This window comes from Penicillium samsonianum (genome assembly GCF_028829775.1).
Source record: "Penicillium samsonianum strain IBT 33392 chromosome Unknown utg000007l_segment0_segment0, whole genome shotgun sequence".
Classification (NCBI taxonomy): domain Eukaryota; kingdom Fungi; phylum Ascomycota; class Eurotiomycetes; order Eurotiales; family Aspergillaceae; genus Penicillium; species Penicillium samsonianum.
In genome coordinates, this window is record NW_026643265.1 from 5,053,533 (window position 1) to 5,069,793 (window position 16,261).

Genomic DNA, 16,261 nt, shown 5'->3' on the forward strand with positions numbered 1-16,261 from the left:
TTCGACATTATTGGCTCTCGTCCCCCACAGCTGATCAGGTTGGCGCCCTACGAAGTCTGCTCAAGTGGTTTTCTCTTTGTTATTTTTTTTCTCTTATCAACGAGCTCCTTCTTATTCAACCCCTCGGTCCACAGGCAATTACTTGCAACATCCATCGGTGCCTACAACGAAATCTCGTGATGCTTCTTGCTGTGACAGCTTCTTCAATACCCCTTTTAGCGTCCTAGGTTCTCCATTTCCCTTCGGCAATACCCGAGCTGATCGTCATGACTTCGGGCTTGGAGCAGGCGCTGGAACACACCGGTGGCCACGGCCGAACCGCTGAAGGTGTCTCAATCTCGACCTTCCTGGCATCGCTGGCGACGGCCATCGTCGTCTTCGTCGTTGAATTTCTCCTCTTTCTGTTACTAAAGGGCAAACTAAGTCGTATTTAGTAAGTCCCTGAAACCCCATCGGGAAGGAGAGTGCGAACATTGAGCTGACCAAAATTGATATCCAGTCAACCGCGAACCTATTTGGTACCGGATAGAGAACGCACTACCCCATCACCGCCAGGCCTTTTCCGTTGGATTGTCCCAGTCTTTCGTACATCCAGCTCGGAATTCATCCAGAAATGTGGGCTAGATGCATACTTCTTTCTGCGCTATCTGCGCATGCTTCTGAAGATCTTCCTTCCTCTGGGCCTCATGATCTTACCGGTTCTACTCCCAATAAACAGTGTTGGTGGCAAGGACCAGACATACCAACATGGTAATTCGGGCAATAAGTATGCCGTCACTGGTCTGGATCAGTTAGCATGGGGTAACGTTAGACCCGAGCACACGAATCGGTATTGGGCTCATTTGGTAATGGCCGTGATTGCCATTATCTATGTCTGTGCTGTGTTTTTTGATGAACTTCGGAATTACATTCGTCTGCGACAGGCCTACTTGACGTCTCCCCAGCATCGACTCCGCGCTTCTGCTACCACTGTGCTAGTTACTTCTATCCCACCTGATTGGCTCAACATGGATGCCCTTGATAGGCTTTTCGATGTCTTCCCTGGAGGCGTGCGAAACATCTGGCTCAACCGCAACTTCGACGAACTGAACGAGAAAGTAAAAGCACGAAACGATTTTTCTCTCAAGCTTGAGAGTGCCGAAACCGATCTGATTGCAAAATGCAAAAAGGCACAGCTCAAGAAGGCCAAGGCGGAGGCAAAGAAGGCTGGCAAAAGTCAATCAAGCGCAGAGAAAAAAGAGCAAAAGGCGGTCGACAAACGAGCTTCCCAAATGGCTATGGGTCCTGGTGTCAGCTCTGGTAATCCCCATCAGGCCCACACGGTACAAGAAATGCTCCGTGGACAACAAGAAAAACGGTCGGAGGACGGACCTCGACGAGTGTTTGACCCTGCCTTTGCCGCCGCTGGGGCGGTTGGCCAAGGGGTGGGAAAACTGGGCAAGACAGTGCTTGGAGGCTTCAAGAAGGTTGAGCACGGCTTCGAGAAGCCCTTGACTCGAACCGGTGGCTTCGTTGCCACTACAGACAACATCCTCCCACCTCGTTCAAATAACCCCCCAGGCCCCGATCATTCTGCAACTACCGACATCCTCCCGCCTCGTGCAAGCACCCCTCCAGTCCCCGATCCTCTTGCCTCTGGCAGCCAGTCTGATACAAAATCCGCCAAACCCGTAGGGCTGCGGCGAAGTCAGCACTTGAGTTTGAATTTAGGTCGGCCTATAGGACCGGATTCAGGACAGGATGCAGGCCAGGATGACACCATGTGCAGTGACCCAACGACTCCGCCGAAGCCACCATTTTGGAGACGGATGTCGTCTCATACAAAATCGCAGGGTGTGCGTGAGACTGACGAATACCCACTTACTGCGCCTGAAACGCCTGCACCTGAAACGCCCGCAACTGCTGCACCCCGTCGTGACTTGAAGAATCCCGACAAAGATGAAAAACAAGAAAATGGTCGAAAGGAGGGGGACAAAATGGAAGGGGAAAAATACCCGATCGCCTACAATGAAAATTTCGAAAATGAAGACTACGGAGAGCCGCTGTGGAAAGAATACATCCGGCCCAAGGACCGAGATACTATGCGTCTGCCCATATTTGGTTGGAGTTGGATGCCTTCGATTTGGCTTTTAGGCAAAAAGGTTGACACCATCGATTATTGTCGAAAGGAGCTCGCCCGTCTGAATCTGGAGATCGAAGTCGACCAACAGCACCCTGAGCGGTTCCCGTTGATGAACTCGGCCTTCATCCAGTTCAATCACCAAGTCGCCGCCCACATGGCCTGTCAAGCTGTTAGCCACCATCTACCCAAGCAGATGGCACCCCGAGTCGTGGAAATATCTCCTGATGATGTCATTTGGGATAACATGTCGATTAAATGGTGGGAACGATACCTGCGTTCCTTCGGCATCATCACACTAGTTTGTGCGATGGTCGTTGGGTGGGCGTTCCCCGTCGCCTTCACTGGACTACTGTCACAATTGGCATACCTGGAGGGTGCATTCCCATGGCTTGCCTGGCTTGGCAAGCTACCAGACTGGTTCATTTCAGCCATCCAGGGTATTCTTCCTGCGCTGTGTTTAGCTATTCTGATGGCATTGCTCCCTCTCATCCTTCGCTTCTTGAGCCGCACACAAGGCCTCTTCACTGGCATGTCCATCGAGCTCACTGTCCAAAACTACTACTTTGCCTTCCTCTTTGTGCAGCTGTTCCTAGTCGTCACCATCGCTTCCAGTTTCTCGACAATCATTGAGAACGTCACTGATGTGACCAGCTGGCCACAACTCCTAGCAGTGAACATTCCGAAGTCTAGTAACTACTTCTTCTCTTACATGATTCTACAAGCCATGTCTGTGAGCGCTGGCGCTCTTGTACAAATCTTTGGCCTGGTGAGCTGGTTCATTTTAGCTCCAATTCTGGACTCTACTGCCCGGAAGAAGTGGGCACGAACAACAAACCTCAACCAGATGCAATGGGGCACATTCTTCCCTGTCTACACCACCCTAGCCTCTATTGGTAAGTTGTCTCGTCTTTTTTTATTGAATTCGTTGACTAACATTCTCCAAGGTTTGATATACAGTGTGATCGCACCTCTGATTTTGGTTTTCAACATCATCACCTTCGGCCTGTTCTGGTTCGTCTATCGCTATAACACACTCTATGTCACCAAGTTTCGCTTTGACACCGGTGGACTTCTTTTCCCTCGAGCTATTAATCAGCTATTCACTGGAATTTATGTCATGGAAGTCTGCCTGATCGGCTTGTTCTTCTTGGTTCGGAACGCGAATGACGATGTCGCCTGCAAAGGACAGGCTATTTGCATGATCGTGGTTCTGATCCTCACGGCCGGTTACCAAATTCTTCTCAACGAAGCGTTCAGTCCACTGATCCGGTATCTGCCCATTACATTGGAAGATGAAGCTATTCGACGTGATGATGAGTTCCGTCGTGCTCAGCACGCTCGTCTTGGTCTCGTTCTTGACGATGACAGTGACAATGACGAGGATGGTGATATTGAACACACCCTCGCTAAGCGTGAACACCAAGAGCGCCAACACGGAAAGGATATACGAGAAGAAATCGAGCTGAAACCTCTGGAAACCACTTTCCCAGACCAGAAGCGACACAATTCGGATCTCTTGTCAACACCCAAGCTTGGACACAAACGCCCATCCTGGGCCTCCAACTCATCAAACCGGAAATCCAAGTATTTCGGTCAGAACTCAGCAACCTCCACTCCGACACTACGGAACATGCGGGAAAAGATGGCCCAAGACACTGAGGCCCAGGGACCAGGCCCCAACACAGTTGGCCAAGCCCTCTTTGCTGGCATCCACGATGAATTAGAGGATCTTACGCCTGATGAGCGTGACCAGCTGGTGCAACGTGCCTTCCAGCACGAGGCCCTTCGCGCCAAGCGGCCTGTCATCTGGATTCCGCGTGATGATCTGGGCGTAAGTGATGACGAAGTGTACCGAACACAACGATTTAGCAAACATGTCTGGATCAGCAATGAGTACCAGGCGCTAGACGGCAAGTGTCGGACGATCTTTAGTCGCAGTCCTCCAGACTTCTCCGAGGTGGATTTGATTCAGCTGTGATATCATTTGTACATTGTTCCTTTTAGCCATTCTGTAGCATTTTCAAGCGTCGCATTCAGTCATAGACATCCAATGTCTTTTTTTTAAAAAAAATATCCATGTTCATGAAATCATCCAATATCTCCCTTAATCCATGAACTTGCACAAAGGCAATCTATAATCATCCACAACCCAGTAAGCCCGACGCACACCCTCCCATTCACCGTCCAACTTGGGCACAGCAATCTCCTCCCACTGTACATCAAACCCAGCCTCGAAGAGATCCATCTCCGCCACCTTCTGGTAGACATCATATGAGATCTGGCGATCAGCACCCATACCATTAAAGAATCCCCACCGACCCTCCTGCTCCAACAACCCAATAACCTGCTCAGAGAAAAAGTCCCGGAAATCACCATATGACTCCGCAAACGTATCGTAGTAGATAGCATCGAACGTCTCCCCAGCCGCCACAAGACCAGGAAGAATATCCTGCCAGCGACCCTGGTGGATAACAACACCGGGCTTAGTATCCCACCCGCGTCGCTTCATCTCCGTAACGACCTCCTCGTGCGCTTCGACAATGTGGTGCACCGCCGGTCCCTGCTCCTGGAAGAATCCATCCACAATGCCCATCCCGTGACCGATGTTCAAAACTTTCAGCCCCGGTGTCGGGAGCAGTGCTGTCGCGGACTTGCGCATGATTTCGCTTTCCCACGCCATCATCACTCCGTTCTGGTCTGCGTCCAGGATCCGGTCGTTCGAGATGTTCAGGCGCGACTCTAGATACTGCGAGTTGGACACTTCGGGGTTGGCCGGGGTGGTTGTCGTTGTGGTTGTGTGTTCAGCGGAGGCATCGACGAGTTCCGGTACTGTCTCGGCCTCGTTCTCGCCCTCTTCCTCTTCTTCATCGTCGTCATCGGAAAGCGGTTCGTAAGCGTCGAGACGGTTCAGCAGCAACTCTGCGCGGACACCTGCGTCCACGATCAACTCGTATAGCTCGAGAGCGCCGATGCGGCGCGCGATACAGCCGGGTGTCTCGTTGTTCGCGTCGAGATCGTTCCAGATAGCGCCCTCCTGCAGGAGGAACTTGACTGTCTCCACTGCTGACTTCACGGTCTCGGCGTCCAGACCTTTGGGGTTCGACTCTGAGGTGCTTGCGCCATTGGTGCCTACGGTCTCTGTATCGGGCTCGCAGGCAGCGATTGCGGCGTGCAGAGGTGAGAAGCCGGTCTCGGTATCTTTGACGTTTGCGGCGTCTGGCAGCATAGATTGTGTGCGGAGGAGGCGGCACAGCTTGGATTGGTCATGTTGCGATGCGGCGAGGAGGATCTCTTGCACGTCAAGGTCGATGTCGACCTCGGCGAGGTGAACTGGGGTATCGTCGGTGACTTCGGGCATGATCTGGGTGCTGTTAGTGGGGGTCCGTGAAGAGTTATTTCCAAAAAAAAAAAAGGATTTGGCTGGTTTTTTCAACTGATACTCACGAATTAAATGTGATACTTGCTAGTCAATGCTAGTCAAGTGTGTTGAACTGTTATCAGACCGAAAGTGATGCCCCTCCGAACCAGAAAAATCGTCTCGCCGCCTTCGTCCCCGCATGGAGAAAATATATATGAGCCCTAGAGGTCTACACCACGTACAAAGAATTACTATATTTGCAGAAGCCTTGGAAAAATATAAGAGAAGAGACCGCATTCAGATGCTTGGTAATCCAGCTATTTGTACAATAATTCACATCCTCCCAGCAGCGCCATTAAGTATCAAGCGGAATGAAATTATTTGCCCTCTTCGGTGCTGGCGTTGACATTCAGGCCCAATCCTTGGCTGTCCAGGTAGAGCTTGTTCTTGCCACCGCTCTCGTGCAGGATCTGAGCAATGTGACGGGCATTCTCGATCTTTCGGAGCTCGATGTAACTCTTGCTCTTCTTGATGGCGTCACCAATAAGCTCGGCGGAGCGGGCCTCACCCTGTGCGCGGACAATGAAGGCCTGCTTCTCTTGGCGGGCCTTGTCGACCATGAAGGCAGCACGCTGAGCGTCTTGCTGTGCGACCTGCTTGGCCTCAACTGCGGCTGTGAACTCGGGGGAGAAGGTCAAGTGCTGCGTAGAGATACCCTGTTAGAAGCTGCTTGGGCTAGAGGTGAGGGGAAGGTACGTACTGTCAAGGAGACATCATCCAGAGCAATGTTGAAACGGGCAGCTCGGCGAGCCAGGTTGTCCCGCACCAGACGGGCAACGTTCTCACGCTGTGTGATCAACTGGCTGGCGTTGAACTGAGCAACAACGCTCTTCAGCACTTCGTTGACAATCGATGGCAGAACCCGCTCATCGAAGTCTTGTCCCAGGGTTCGATAGATTTGGGGAAGAGCCTCCACGCGGGGTCTGGATAGGACACGGCAGGTGATGTTCACCATTTGCAAGTCCTTGGTACCAGTAAGAGAAGGGATACTACGAGGCTTCGCACGAACGTCGTAGATGATCGGGGTTTCGAACCAAGGAATCTGGAAATGCGTTCCTAGAGTCATCCAAATGTGAGAGAGAGCTCCTTTGTCTGGCTAGTGAGTTTTCATACCTTCGTTGTAGATTTCCTTCTGGACACCACCCAAGCGCGAGTACTTGATGGCACGGTGACCACCGTCCACTAAAAACTGGTCAGAAGCTTGATTTCCTAAGTAGGTGAGTATAACATACCGTTAAACAGAGCATTTGACGCGACGTAGGTGCCAATACCGGCCAGAACGAGAGTTCCGACAAGTCCCATGCCTCGGCCACCACCGGATGGGAAACCGCCACCGAAGCTGGCCTTGCGCTTCGACAGCATAACTTGCAGGCGCTCCCAAGCCTCCCGTTGATTTTGAGACATAATGTGAGGAAGTGCGCGGAAAGATTGGAGATGGATGAAGACTGACTTGGTATGATGCTCGAGCGGATGAGGTGAGGTTGCGGGCGGTGGGAGAAAGTCGGGCAGAATTAGCGTTTCTTTGCTTGCCTCGACTTCTTTGCCTTTCTCACTCACATTTCATTTCCTATCGCAATCATGGCGCCCGATCGGACTGGAAAGAGTGTATTCCTGGGGAATATCCCCTACAGTATGTTACTGTAGCTACATGAATAACCTGCGCGATACTGATCTTTCTCTAGACCTCACCGAGGAACAAGTCAAAGACATCCTCAGCACGGCCGGCACCGTTACCAAGTTCCGATTGATGATGAACCCCGAGACCGGCAAGCCCAAAGGATATGGATTCGCAGATTTTGCAGACGCCGACGCCGCCGCCTCGGCCGTGCGCAACCTCAACGATCACGAAGTCATGGGTCGCAAGATCCGTGTTGATTGGCCTCACAACAACGAAAAGGATTCCGTACCCCCAGACTACTCGCAGCAGTCGCAACCAATGATGAACCAAGATCCCACACAGCAGCAACAAATTACAGGCTCAGCGCCGCTGCCTCCTCTTCCCCCAGGCGTGGAACTCCCGCCTCAAATCGATTGCCCCAACGCCATCTCCCATACCCTCGCATCCCTCCCACCAAACCAATTGCTCGATGTTCTGACACAAATGAAATCTCTCGCGGTTGCCGACCCGGCGCGTGCCACTGAGCTGCTGCGCCAAGCGCCTCAGCTTGCCTATGCCGTCTTCCAGGCTCTACTCCTCATGAATCTGGTCGAATACCAGCTGCTTGGTTCTATCGTCGAACAGGCCGCCCAGCCTCCCCAAGTTTCTCAACAGCCAACCCCTCAACAATTCCAACAGTACGGTGTTCCTGGTCAGATCTCTACACCGCCTGTCACCGGCACTCCTTTCGCCCCTCCCCCGGTTCAACCTGCCGCCCCGATGCACGGCCAGGAGGAGCTCCTTCAGCAAGTCCTCAGTATGCCCCAGGCTACTATTGATGCTTTGCCTCCTATGGAAAGAAGTCAGATCATGCTGTTACGCCAGCAGTTGATGCAGGGTGGCATGCGGTAGGGTATTGTCATCTCTTGATACTGCATATGGATTCGGATATTTTGTGGCTCCGCTCGTCGAGAGCAAGCCTGGCACGGCCAATATTTTATTTTTCTCCTTTTCTTATGCTACTGTACTAGGCGAATGGGTGGCGCAAAGGGGTTGTCATTTTTTTCCCATTCATTTGCATACCGGGTCAATCTCGAGTTCTACCTTCAGAATAGTAACAGAATGATATCCTGATTATCTTAGTCCTTCTATCTCTACAATCAACGTATATATTGCCGTCCCTTTGGAATCTTTACCCAAAAGGCAACATGCTTCAACCCGTGGACATATTTGGCGCGTTTGTCAGTGATGGAGAAACCTTCCAAGGTTACTCCTTTATGAGCTTGATAAAGCTGCACTGGCAAGATCTAGAATTGGTACTACCTAGACACTCTCTTGCCATGGCTGGTAGCCTTCTTATAATGATGTTTCGGCAAATCCTACATATGATGTTCAATATTGAGTGGATAACTCCCAACCCATCAATTATCCGGTACCAATCACGTTCAAGACCGGCATAATTCGTACTTAGATAGTCTTGCCTGCAATCTATAAGGCCGCACAGAAGGCATCGATATCCATATATCATTGTAATAGAGGCGCATAAGCTCATTGACACACCGGTGCCTATGTACATCATTTGCCATAGTATCTCCATTACCCATAAGTCTAGTTTAAACACGCACATTCTGCAGGAGGAAACTAGCATATCTCATCCTAAGAACAGATAGGGCTGACTGACAAGTGATAGTGCTTATGTAGTGTTATTTGCAGCCCTTGTCCGTCGATCTATATATTATACTTTTCACTGAGAGATACACTCCGTCAGAGGGGGTGATGAGTCTCCGTCGCATGCCGGGACGTAATTAGTTGAGGGCCACCGGAACATAGCTTGGTTGTCGTCGTGCAGTAGTATATCTCAGCGCGGGTGTATCCCTCAGCGTAGATGAGTCGCCGTCACATCGTCACATGCTGTCGCGCCGAATCGGGCGAGTGCTACCGGAGTGGTTGTAGTTGTGGTATAGCTTGTCGTATGAAAGCGCCTACCTTTTCAGGCGGGAAGCACCAGATCGTTGCCTGGGCGTCGCACATAAATGAGTCCCTCTGTCTCGTTCTTCTGTTCCTTTCTTCTCCTCTTTCACCTTTCCACACAATCACCGCTCCACCATTTGATATGCATGTTGGCTGCTTTGCTTCGTGCCTGAGCTGGTGACAAAGGTCATCACACTGTAACTGCCTCGGTTTCGAGGTTTTTCCAGCGTGTTCCTTTCTTGACTGGTTTGCGCAGTATCATCTAAAATTCCGACTACCTCAAACTTCTCGCCCCTTCCACCAACGCAGGCCATGGCGTCAAAGGGGGTCCCTCGGCAGCAGTCGGCGGATGGTTTGGCAATGGATGATCAGGAGCCTAGGGCCCGGGCCGATGAGATTCCTGAGCTGCGGCGGGGATGCATGATCCCTCGGGGTCGGTATCTAGCCAGTGACCTCCCGCCTCTGCATACGCTGACACAAATTTTCGCTGACATGGCATCGAACGCCCTGAAAATGGGATTCGAGCATGTCCTCATTCGGCTCGGCAGTCGACCACTTCGAGTGGCGACAATGTGCTCAGGAACGGAAGCCCCGCTTCTGGCCCTGGAATTGATCCAGACGGGTAAGTGCAGTGTCTTTTTTTTTTGATTTTTTCCCCCTTCAGTCGTTTGTTTCAAAGGTTGTTGTCTTCGATGTTCGTTGAGGTCCATGTTGCTTGTGGTCGGTTCCATGGTTGAGGTTCTTCCCCAAGGTTGCCCCGGCTTCCAAGTCACATGTTTCCTTCCTTGCCCTAACTTTGCCCTGACTTCCATGCCATGATGGCTTCAGTCTGGTAACGACATATCATTTGTTTTAAATTCGTCTCATATCATTCTCACCTTTCTATCTGATCTCTCTCATTTCTGCTTCGTTCTGCCTGGAAGATGACATGACCATGGAGCAATTGCTAATATCAACTTGACAGGTTTGGCAGAGGCCCAGCAACTTCGGATCTCGCACGCTTTCAGCTGTGAGATTGTTCCGTTCAAGCAGTCATACATTGAACGGAACTTCCGCCCCCTATCCTCTTTCGGGACATCACCGAACTTGGAGGGGACGAGGCGTAAGTACCCCATCCATCTTCCTCTGACTTGACCTTCATACTGACTTTGATTTTGAAGGCGGACCGCCTACGGGTCATCGGAAGTGATTCCCGGTGACCTCGACATCTTAGTTGCTGGAACTGCCTGTGTCGATTTCTCTCCGTTGAACAACCGCAAGAAGACGCTGGCGCAAGGCGGCGAGTCGGGAGCTACGTTCGACGGTCTCTTGCGGTACGCGGAGAGATATCGGCCTCGCATGGTCGTCCAGGAGAATGTCCGGAATGCGCCCTGGGATCAGATGAAGGGAAAGTGGGAGGAGCTCGGGTACATGTCGGTTTGTGTCAATGTCGACACGAAGCATTACTACATCCCGCAGACACGCGAGCGCGGGTACATGGTGGTTATTGACAAGCGCCGCTTGGAAGCAGCGGGCCTGCTTGGAGACCCCATGGACCAGAGTGGCATTGACACTGTCACTCAACGCGTTCGTGAGCTCGCTGGTCGTTTCAAGCGGCCAGCGAGTGCGCCGGTGGGGTTGTTCTTGCTGAGTGACGACGACCGCCGCCTCGAGGTCATCGAGTCGAGAGCCCGCCTTGAGTCCCGAAGCGAAACCAGCTGGGACCAGTACCAGATTCGTCACCAACGGCACCGTGACGAACTGGAACTAGGCATCGAGAGGCCAATCACTCGATCCCTGCCCGGAATCAATGACCTGAAGGCACCGGACTTCTATTGGCATCGTTTCTGGAAGACACAGCCGGAGAGAGTGTGGGAGACCGTGGATATGAATTTCTTGAAGAAGATGCTTCAAGATTATGACATGAACTTCAAGGAGTAAGTCTCAATATTCTGCCACTTTCACTTCACTTTCACTTCAGGAATATTTTACTAACAATTCACTTCACAGGCGTTGGATCGACTTGTCTCAGGGAGTCGATCGAGGGAATGACAGCCTTGCCGGGTCTGGGATCGCGGGGTGCCTGACGCCGAAGGGCATCCCATTTGTGACCACCCGCGGGGGCCCCGTTTCTGGCACGGAAGCCCTTTCGTTACAAGGTCTGCCTCTCGACCGAATGCTACTCACGAGAGAAACCCAAGCCGATTTGATGGACATGGCAGGAAATGCAATGACGAGTACGGTCGTGTGTGCAATCATGCTGGCTGGTCTGATAGCCGTGCATGAGATTCTTGACGATGATGAGGAGGGTTCAACCAACCCCGGCGACGCGGAGGCCAAGTCCCTTCTCGTACCCAGCGAGGTCCACAGCCTCGTGAGAAGCAACCTCCAAAGCGCCGAAGCCCCCTCGTCGACCATGCTGTTCTCAAAGCCAAGGCAGCGAGCAGCGTTCTGTGTTGCTCCTGCGAGAGACAGACTGGGGTTCAAGATTCAATTTATAGTTGCACACTGTGTGGACATACCGCTTGCAGGACCTGTCGTGGAAATCCCACGCATTCGTATCTACATGTTTCCCCACTTTCTCGACAAAAGCCGTCTGAGTTTATAGCTAATATGAAGGGACTTGTTCCCATGAAGCTCATGCTGTCTGGTTTGTCAGACTTGGACTTCGAGACGTTTAAATCCCTTTACCCTATCGAAAACCTCCTCCAGTTTTGGCCCGACTTTATTCTGTGCGTTAAGGCAGCTGTGCATGACGTCTTTCGGTTTTTTGAGATCAAGCGAGGAAGAAAATGGAGAGTCGTTTATGACGGCACGCACTCCAGCTTGTTCCTTGATATCGGTCCGGACTCCATCCAGTGGCTCCTGTACGCAAAGCCCCCCAAGTCCGCGAGCACGAGAAGCGTCATCCGAGAAGTACTAGCCAAGCCAATTGCCAGAATGAGTCCCACCTCTGGGTCGTTTGTCGAGGGTACATGGGAAGTTTGTTCACCTGTTAGCACCCCATTCTCACTTAAGGTTTCTGGCCGAGGATACCAAGTTCGATCATTCCAATCAGAGTGTGGTCTCAAAGCCGCCAAATTTGTTGATGGAAAAGTCTGGGACAGTATTTTCGTTGAAGGATTAGATCAAGATGTCGCAGTTCTTGATTTCGACGTCCGAGGAATCTACCAATTCCTCCCTGACTGTGGAACAGCGCTTGGTGCATTGTACAAAAAGGAAGCCACCGCCCATGCGCCTCAAATGTTCTTATTCCTTGACCCAGCGAAGACTGGACCCCCTGATGAAGATGCCTGTGTGTTCGCCCTTGACCACAGCCGGCTTCCTGGATATGATGTGAGAATGACGATCGCCGAGTTATCTTCAGCTTGGAGATCATTGAATGCCACCCTGGATTCGCAAGATGTGAAAGCTTTCTGTCGTCGATGGGCCAAGGTCCCCGAAGCGCAGTTGAACCATTGTCCTGCCGAACAGATTACCCTCCGCACATTGCAACAAAGAATCCAAGTCTCGATTGAAAACCAGCACTGTCATGATTCTTGTATCACCCTCACCTCGCTGTCAGCAACAACAGCGATTCTCAACCTGCCCGACGCAAATTCCGACTGGCAAGCCTGGAATCCTGAGGTCTCTATGAGAGAATTGAAAGGTCTCGCCTGGTTGTTCCCAAAGATTGCCGCGTGGTCCGACTTTGAAGACTGGAATGAAATCATCCATCCAGGCAGTTCAGACCCTAACCATCATGCAAATGGCAATTGCAACACCTGCAACCCACCCACCCCCAGTATCCTTTGGGGCCGCGACAACAAAGACCGAATCATCGCATACGAGAATCCCCAGGACGCTGCCGTCTACGAGCGTGCTATCAAAAACCGACCCTCGCCATTTTTGGTCTTCAGTCGAATCAACGAACACGGAGACGCCGAATTGCGTTTCACCCTCAATGTTCAAGCTCTGACGCACCAGGCATATGGAAAACTGGTTGGCACCGCAAGCCGCGAGACAGTAACATCTCGCTGGCGACTTCTCCCTCATGCGTACGACATGGGCCAGGAAAACCATGAACTATTTACTTTGAGGAGCAACGACAACGATAGTCCCTCGCCACAACCTCCCAACTTCAAATTCGAGCTTCGTGATGAACAGCTTCGATCATTGAGCTGGATGATTTCACAAGAAGCAAAAGACATGAAACCATTCATGGAAGAGGAAGTTGAAGAATCCATCCTCCCCTTGATGCCCTGGCGCGCCGAAGTCAAAGCGACAATGCCAAAAGTTGTTCGCGGTGGCGTGCTAGCGGACGAGGTTGGATATGGCAAGACGGCTGTTATTCTTGGTCTCATCGATGCGCAGTATGAAAGCGACTGCAAACCCCCTGAAGACTACGGGCTTATTCCAACAAAAGCAACCCTGATCATTGTGCCCAGCAACGTCTACAAGCAGTGGGTCGATGAAACCAATAAGTTCCTAGGAGGAAAATACAAAGTTTTGGCGATATCGTCAATCAGCAAGTTCACCATCCGGGAAGTCGAAGATGCAGATATAGTGATCATGTCATGGAGTATCCTGGCGAACGATGCATACTACAGCAGACTTCAACAATTCACCGGAACACCCCAGGCTCCCGCAAAATCGAGCGGAGGAACAGGTCGAAATTTCGATAGCTGGTTCCACGACGCTCGTGCTTCCTTGCGGGAGTCTGTTGAAATATTGAAAACGAAAGGGCCGGAGGCGATGCTCCAGGAATTGGAGGCCAGACGTCGCCGAGTTCAAGAGACACAGGCCGACTTCACTTACGTGCCCTCTCGACGCCTCCGTGGCCAGGCATTCGCTGATGCTAATAATGGTCGTGACGAGTCCAATGCAGGATCAGAAGAGGATCTGGATTCTGAGTCTGACCCGGGTTTCGAGGACTTTGATGCATCTGATGCGAGACACTCGACCGGAACAGCGAGTTCTGTGGGCCAGCGGAAGCGGAGGCACAGTAGGAAGTCAATGGAAGGTTCAAGAGGAAAGCGACAAAAACGCCCATCGACGGACCTGGCAGAAGTGACCGATGACAAAAAGAAACGTGAAGTCAGATCAGAAGCCGTGAAAGATGACTACAGGGACTTTGATATCAAAAGGACCGCCAAGAAACAAGAATGGCGCACCGTCAAAGCCGCATTCCTTCACGCTTTCAACTTCAACCGTTTGGTTATCGACGAATACACATATGCCGGGGAAGAAAGACAGGCTTCCCTGCTCTCATTGCAGGCACGCTCCAAATGGATCCTTTCTGGAACGCCAGCTCTTGGTGAATTTGCTGACATCAAGAGTATTGCGCGTTACCTTGGTCTCCACCTTGGTGTGGACGACGACGGCGATTGCGACAAGCCGACGCAGAACAGCAGACTAAAAAATATCCGGAAGAACCACACAGCTGTCGAGGCATTCCAGTATTACCAGCCCCCCCGCAGCAACGCCTGGTACCAAAACCGCCGAGAGCATGCTCAAAGATTCCTGGACCGGTTTGCGCGTCAGAACATCGCACGCATCAAACACATTCCGTTGATAACGAACATTGTCATCACCGAACAGTCGCCCGCCGAAAAGGCAGCGTACGATACGTTGTTCCGAGCCGTCAAAGAAAACAAGAGACGAATCCCTGGTCCCCTGAGCACCATGTTATCCAAGAGCCAGTTCCCCCAAGAGGCTCTCATCATGTCCTGCGTCACAAGTCAAATCGGACAGCCTCCCTGGAACCTCGAGAAGTGCCTCAAAGGCTCGCGGAACGACAAAAAGAAATCCGCCGAGATCTGGACTAAAGTGGACTCGATCACTCGACAGGGAGCGACTGTTTGGTATCGCGAAATGAGCAATACCGATCCCAAAGACTGGCAGAACGCCCTGAATGGCGTCGCCAAGGTTGAGTTCGGGGACGCAGAACTCACTAAAAGATTCAACGAGCTCTTAAAGGGCATCATCCGCTCATACAACGAGTGGAAACTCGCCGAAGAACACCGGCAAATCGAAGATTTGCTCCAGCAGCGATTCCAGAAGGTCCAGAAAGCGAAGACCGGCAACACAGCCACTGTAAGACGTCCTCCCAGAACCACAGAACACGGAGGAACCAATGATACGTCTTCCAATTCGATTTGGACTGCTGTCGAAAAATCCTTGTCCGCTGATGTCACCTCTCTCTTGAAGCAAGTCCTGGAGATTGACCGGGAATACCGATTCTACGAACACCTGGTGAGGATCCAAACCACTGGGATTCCACAGTGTCAAAAATGTAAGAGCGATTTGCAAGAAAAGGAAGATGTCAACATTCTCAAAAACTGCGGTCACGCCCTCTGCAAAGATTGCATTGCAGACGCGATCAACCAGCCACACAAGCCTTGCCCCATCCTTGGATGCAGTGGCCATATTGTCCAATCCAAGATCGTGCCCGGTGAAATCCTCGTCAGCGAAGACCAAGCAATCCAGAACACCAAGCTCAACAAGCTTGTTGACATCGTCCACAGTATCCCAGAGGACGAGCTTGTCCTCATTTTCGTGCAAATCAGCCACCTGATGCCCGTGGCATCGAAGGCCCTCAAAGCAGCGAACATCGACCACCGCATGGTCACACAGACCAACTTGAGGGGAATCGACGAGTTCAAAGAGCCCCCCAAACCAAAGAAGGGCTCCACCCAACCACCTTCCAGACCGAAGGCTTTGATCTTGAACCTCGGAGGCTCCGGAGCAGCTGGATTGTAAGTTATTTCTCTCTGCTGTTATCTGTTCTTTGTTTGAAACATCACTAATCTGGTCTGATATATAGGAACCTCCAATGCGCAAACCACGTCATCTTCTTGTCACCATACTTTGCCCGCTCTGACTATGAATATGATGCCGGCATGACTCAGGCAATCGGACGTGCGCGACGATCCGGGCAGAAGCGCGACGTCCATGTCTATCATTTGCTGGTCAAGAACACATACGAAGTCAACATCTTCCAGAGGGCTCAATCAAGCAAACTCGTTGAGCGTCAAGGTGTTCCAACTTTGGTTCCAGAAGGATCAGTGTTGCCAGACGACGTCGCATACGAAGGAGAGGAGCTGCCAGAGTAGCTGACCAAGATCCACTGATCCGCGCCCGCGCCCGCGCCCGGGGGTACCTCTCTAGGGTTGCCTGCAAGTGCTATTTGTGC

At 51.7% G+C, this 16,261-nt stretch overlaps 5 protein-coding genes across 5 annotated transcripts; 3 read left to right on the top strand and 2 right to left on the bottom strand.

The window, feature by feature from the left end:
- Nucleotides 1–266: 266 nt before the first annotated feature.
- Nucleotides 267–4,100, top strand: N7471_012801 (putative DUF221 domain protein; the record flags this gene model as incomplete). Its single annotated transcript, XM_057285520.1, has 3 exons — nucleotides 267–433; nucleotides 500–3,015; nucleotides 3,067–4,100. 3 exons carry the CDS (start codon nucleotides 267–269, stop codon nucleotides 4,098–4,100), a joined length of 3,717 nt encoding a protein of 1,238 aa, XP_057131786.1.
- A 126-nt stretch (nucleotides 4,101–4,226) lies between these two features.
- rmt2 (protein-arginine N5-methyltransferase) lies at nucleotides 4,227–5,480 on the bottom strand (the record flags this gene model as incomplete). The annotated part of the gene is made up of 1 exon (XM_057285521.1): nucleotides 4,227–5,480. One exon carries the CDS (start codon nucleotides 5,478–5,480, stop codon nucleotides 4,227–4,229), a length of 1,254 nt encoding a protein of 417 aa, XP_057131787.1.
- A 377-nt stretch (nucleotides 5,481–5,857) lies between these two features.
- Nucleotides 5,858–6,994, bottom strand: N7471_012803 (prohibitin subunit PHB2; the record flags this gene model as incomplete). Its single annotated transcript, XM_057285522.1, has 4 exons — nucleotides 6,773–6,994; nucleotides 6,654–6,722; nucleotides 6,241–6,596; nucleotides 5,858–6,181 (listed from the first exon to the last, which is right to left on the bottom strand). Exons 1-4 carry the CDS (start codon nucleotides 6,942–6,944, stop codon nucleotides 5,858–5,860), a joined length of 921 nt encoding a protein of 306 aa, XP_057131788.1. The 5' UTR covers nucleotides 6,945–6,994.
- A 124-nt stretch (nucleotides 6,995–7,118) lies between these two features.
- N7471_012804 (putative polyadenylation factor subunit CstF64) lies at nucleotides 7,119–8,049 on the top strand (the record flags this gene model as incomplete). The annotated part of the gene is made up of 2 exons (XM_057285523.1): nucleotides 7,119–7,170; nucleotides 7,223–8,049. The coding sequence occupies 2 exons, from the start codon at nucleotides 7,119–7,121 to the stop codon at nucleotides 8,047–8,049; spliced, it is 879 nt and encodes a 292-aa protein (XP_057131789.1).
- Nucleotides 8,050–9,420: 1,371 nt separating this feature from the next.
- Nucleotides 9,421–16,181, top strand: N7471_012805 (putative SNF2 family helicase; the record flags this gene model as incomplete). Its single annotated transcript, XM_057285524.1, has 6 exons — nucleotides 9,421–9,730; nucleotides 10,073–10,214; nucleotides 10,269–11,024; nucleotides 11,098–11,645; nucleotides 11,696–15,824; nucleotides 15,893–16,181. The coding sequence occupies 6 exons, from the start codon at nucleotides 9,421–9,423 to the stop codon at nucleotides 16,179–16,181; spliced, it is 6,174 nt and encodes a 2,057-aa protein (XP_057131790.1).
- Between the last annotated feature and the right edge of the window lie 80 nt (nucleotides 16,182–16,261).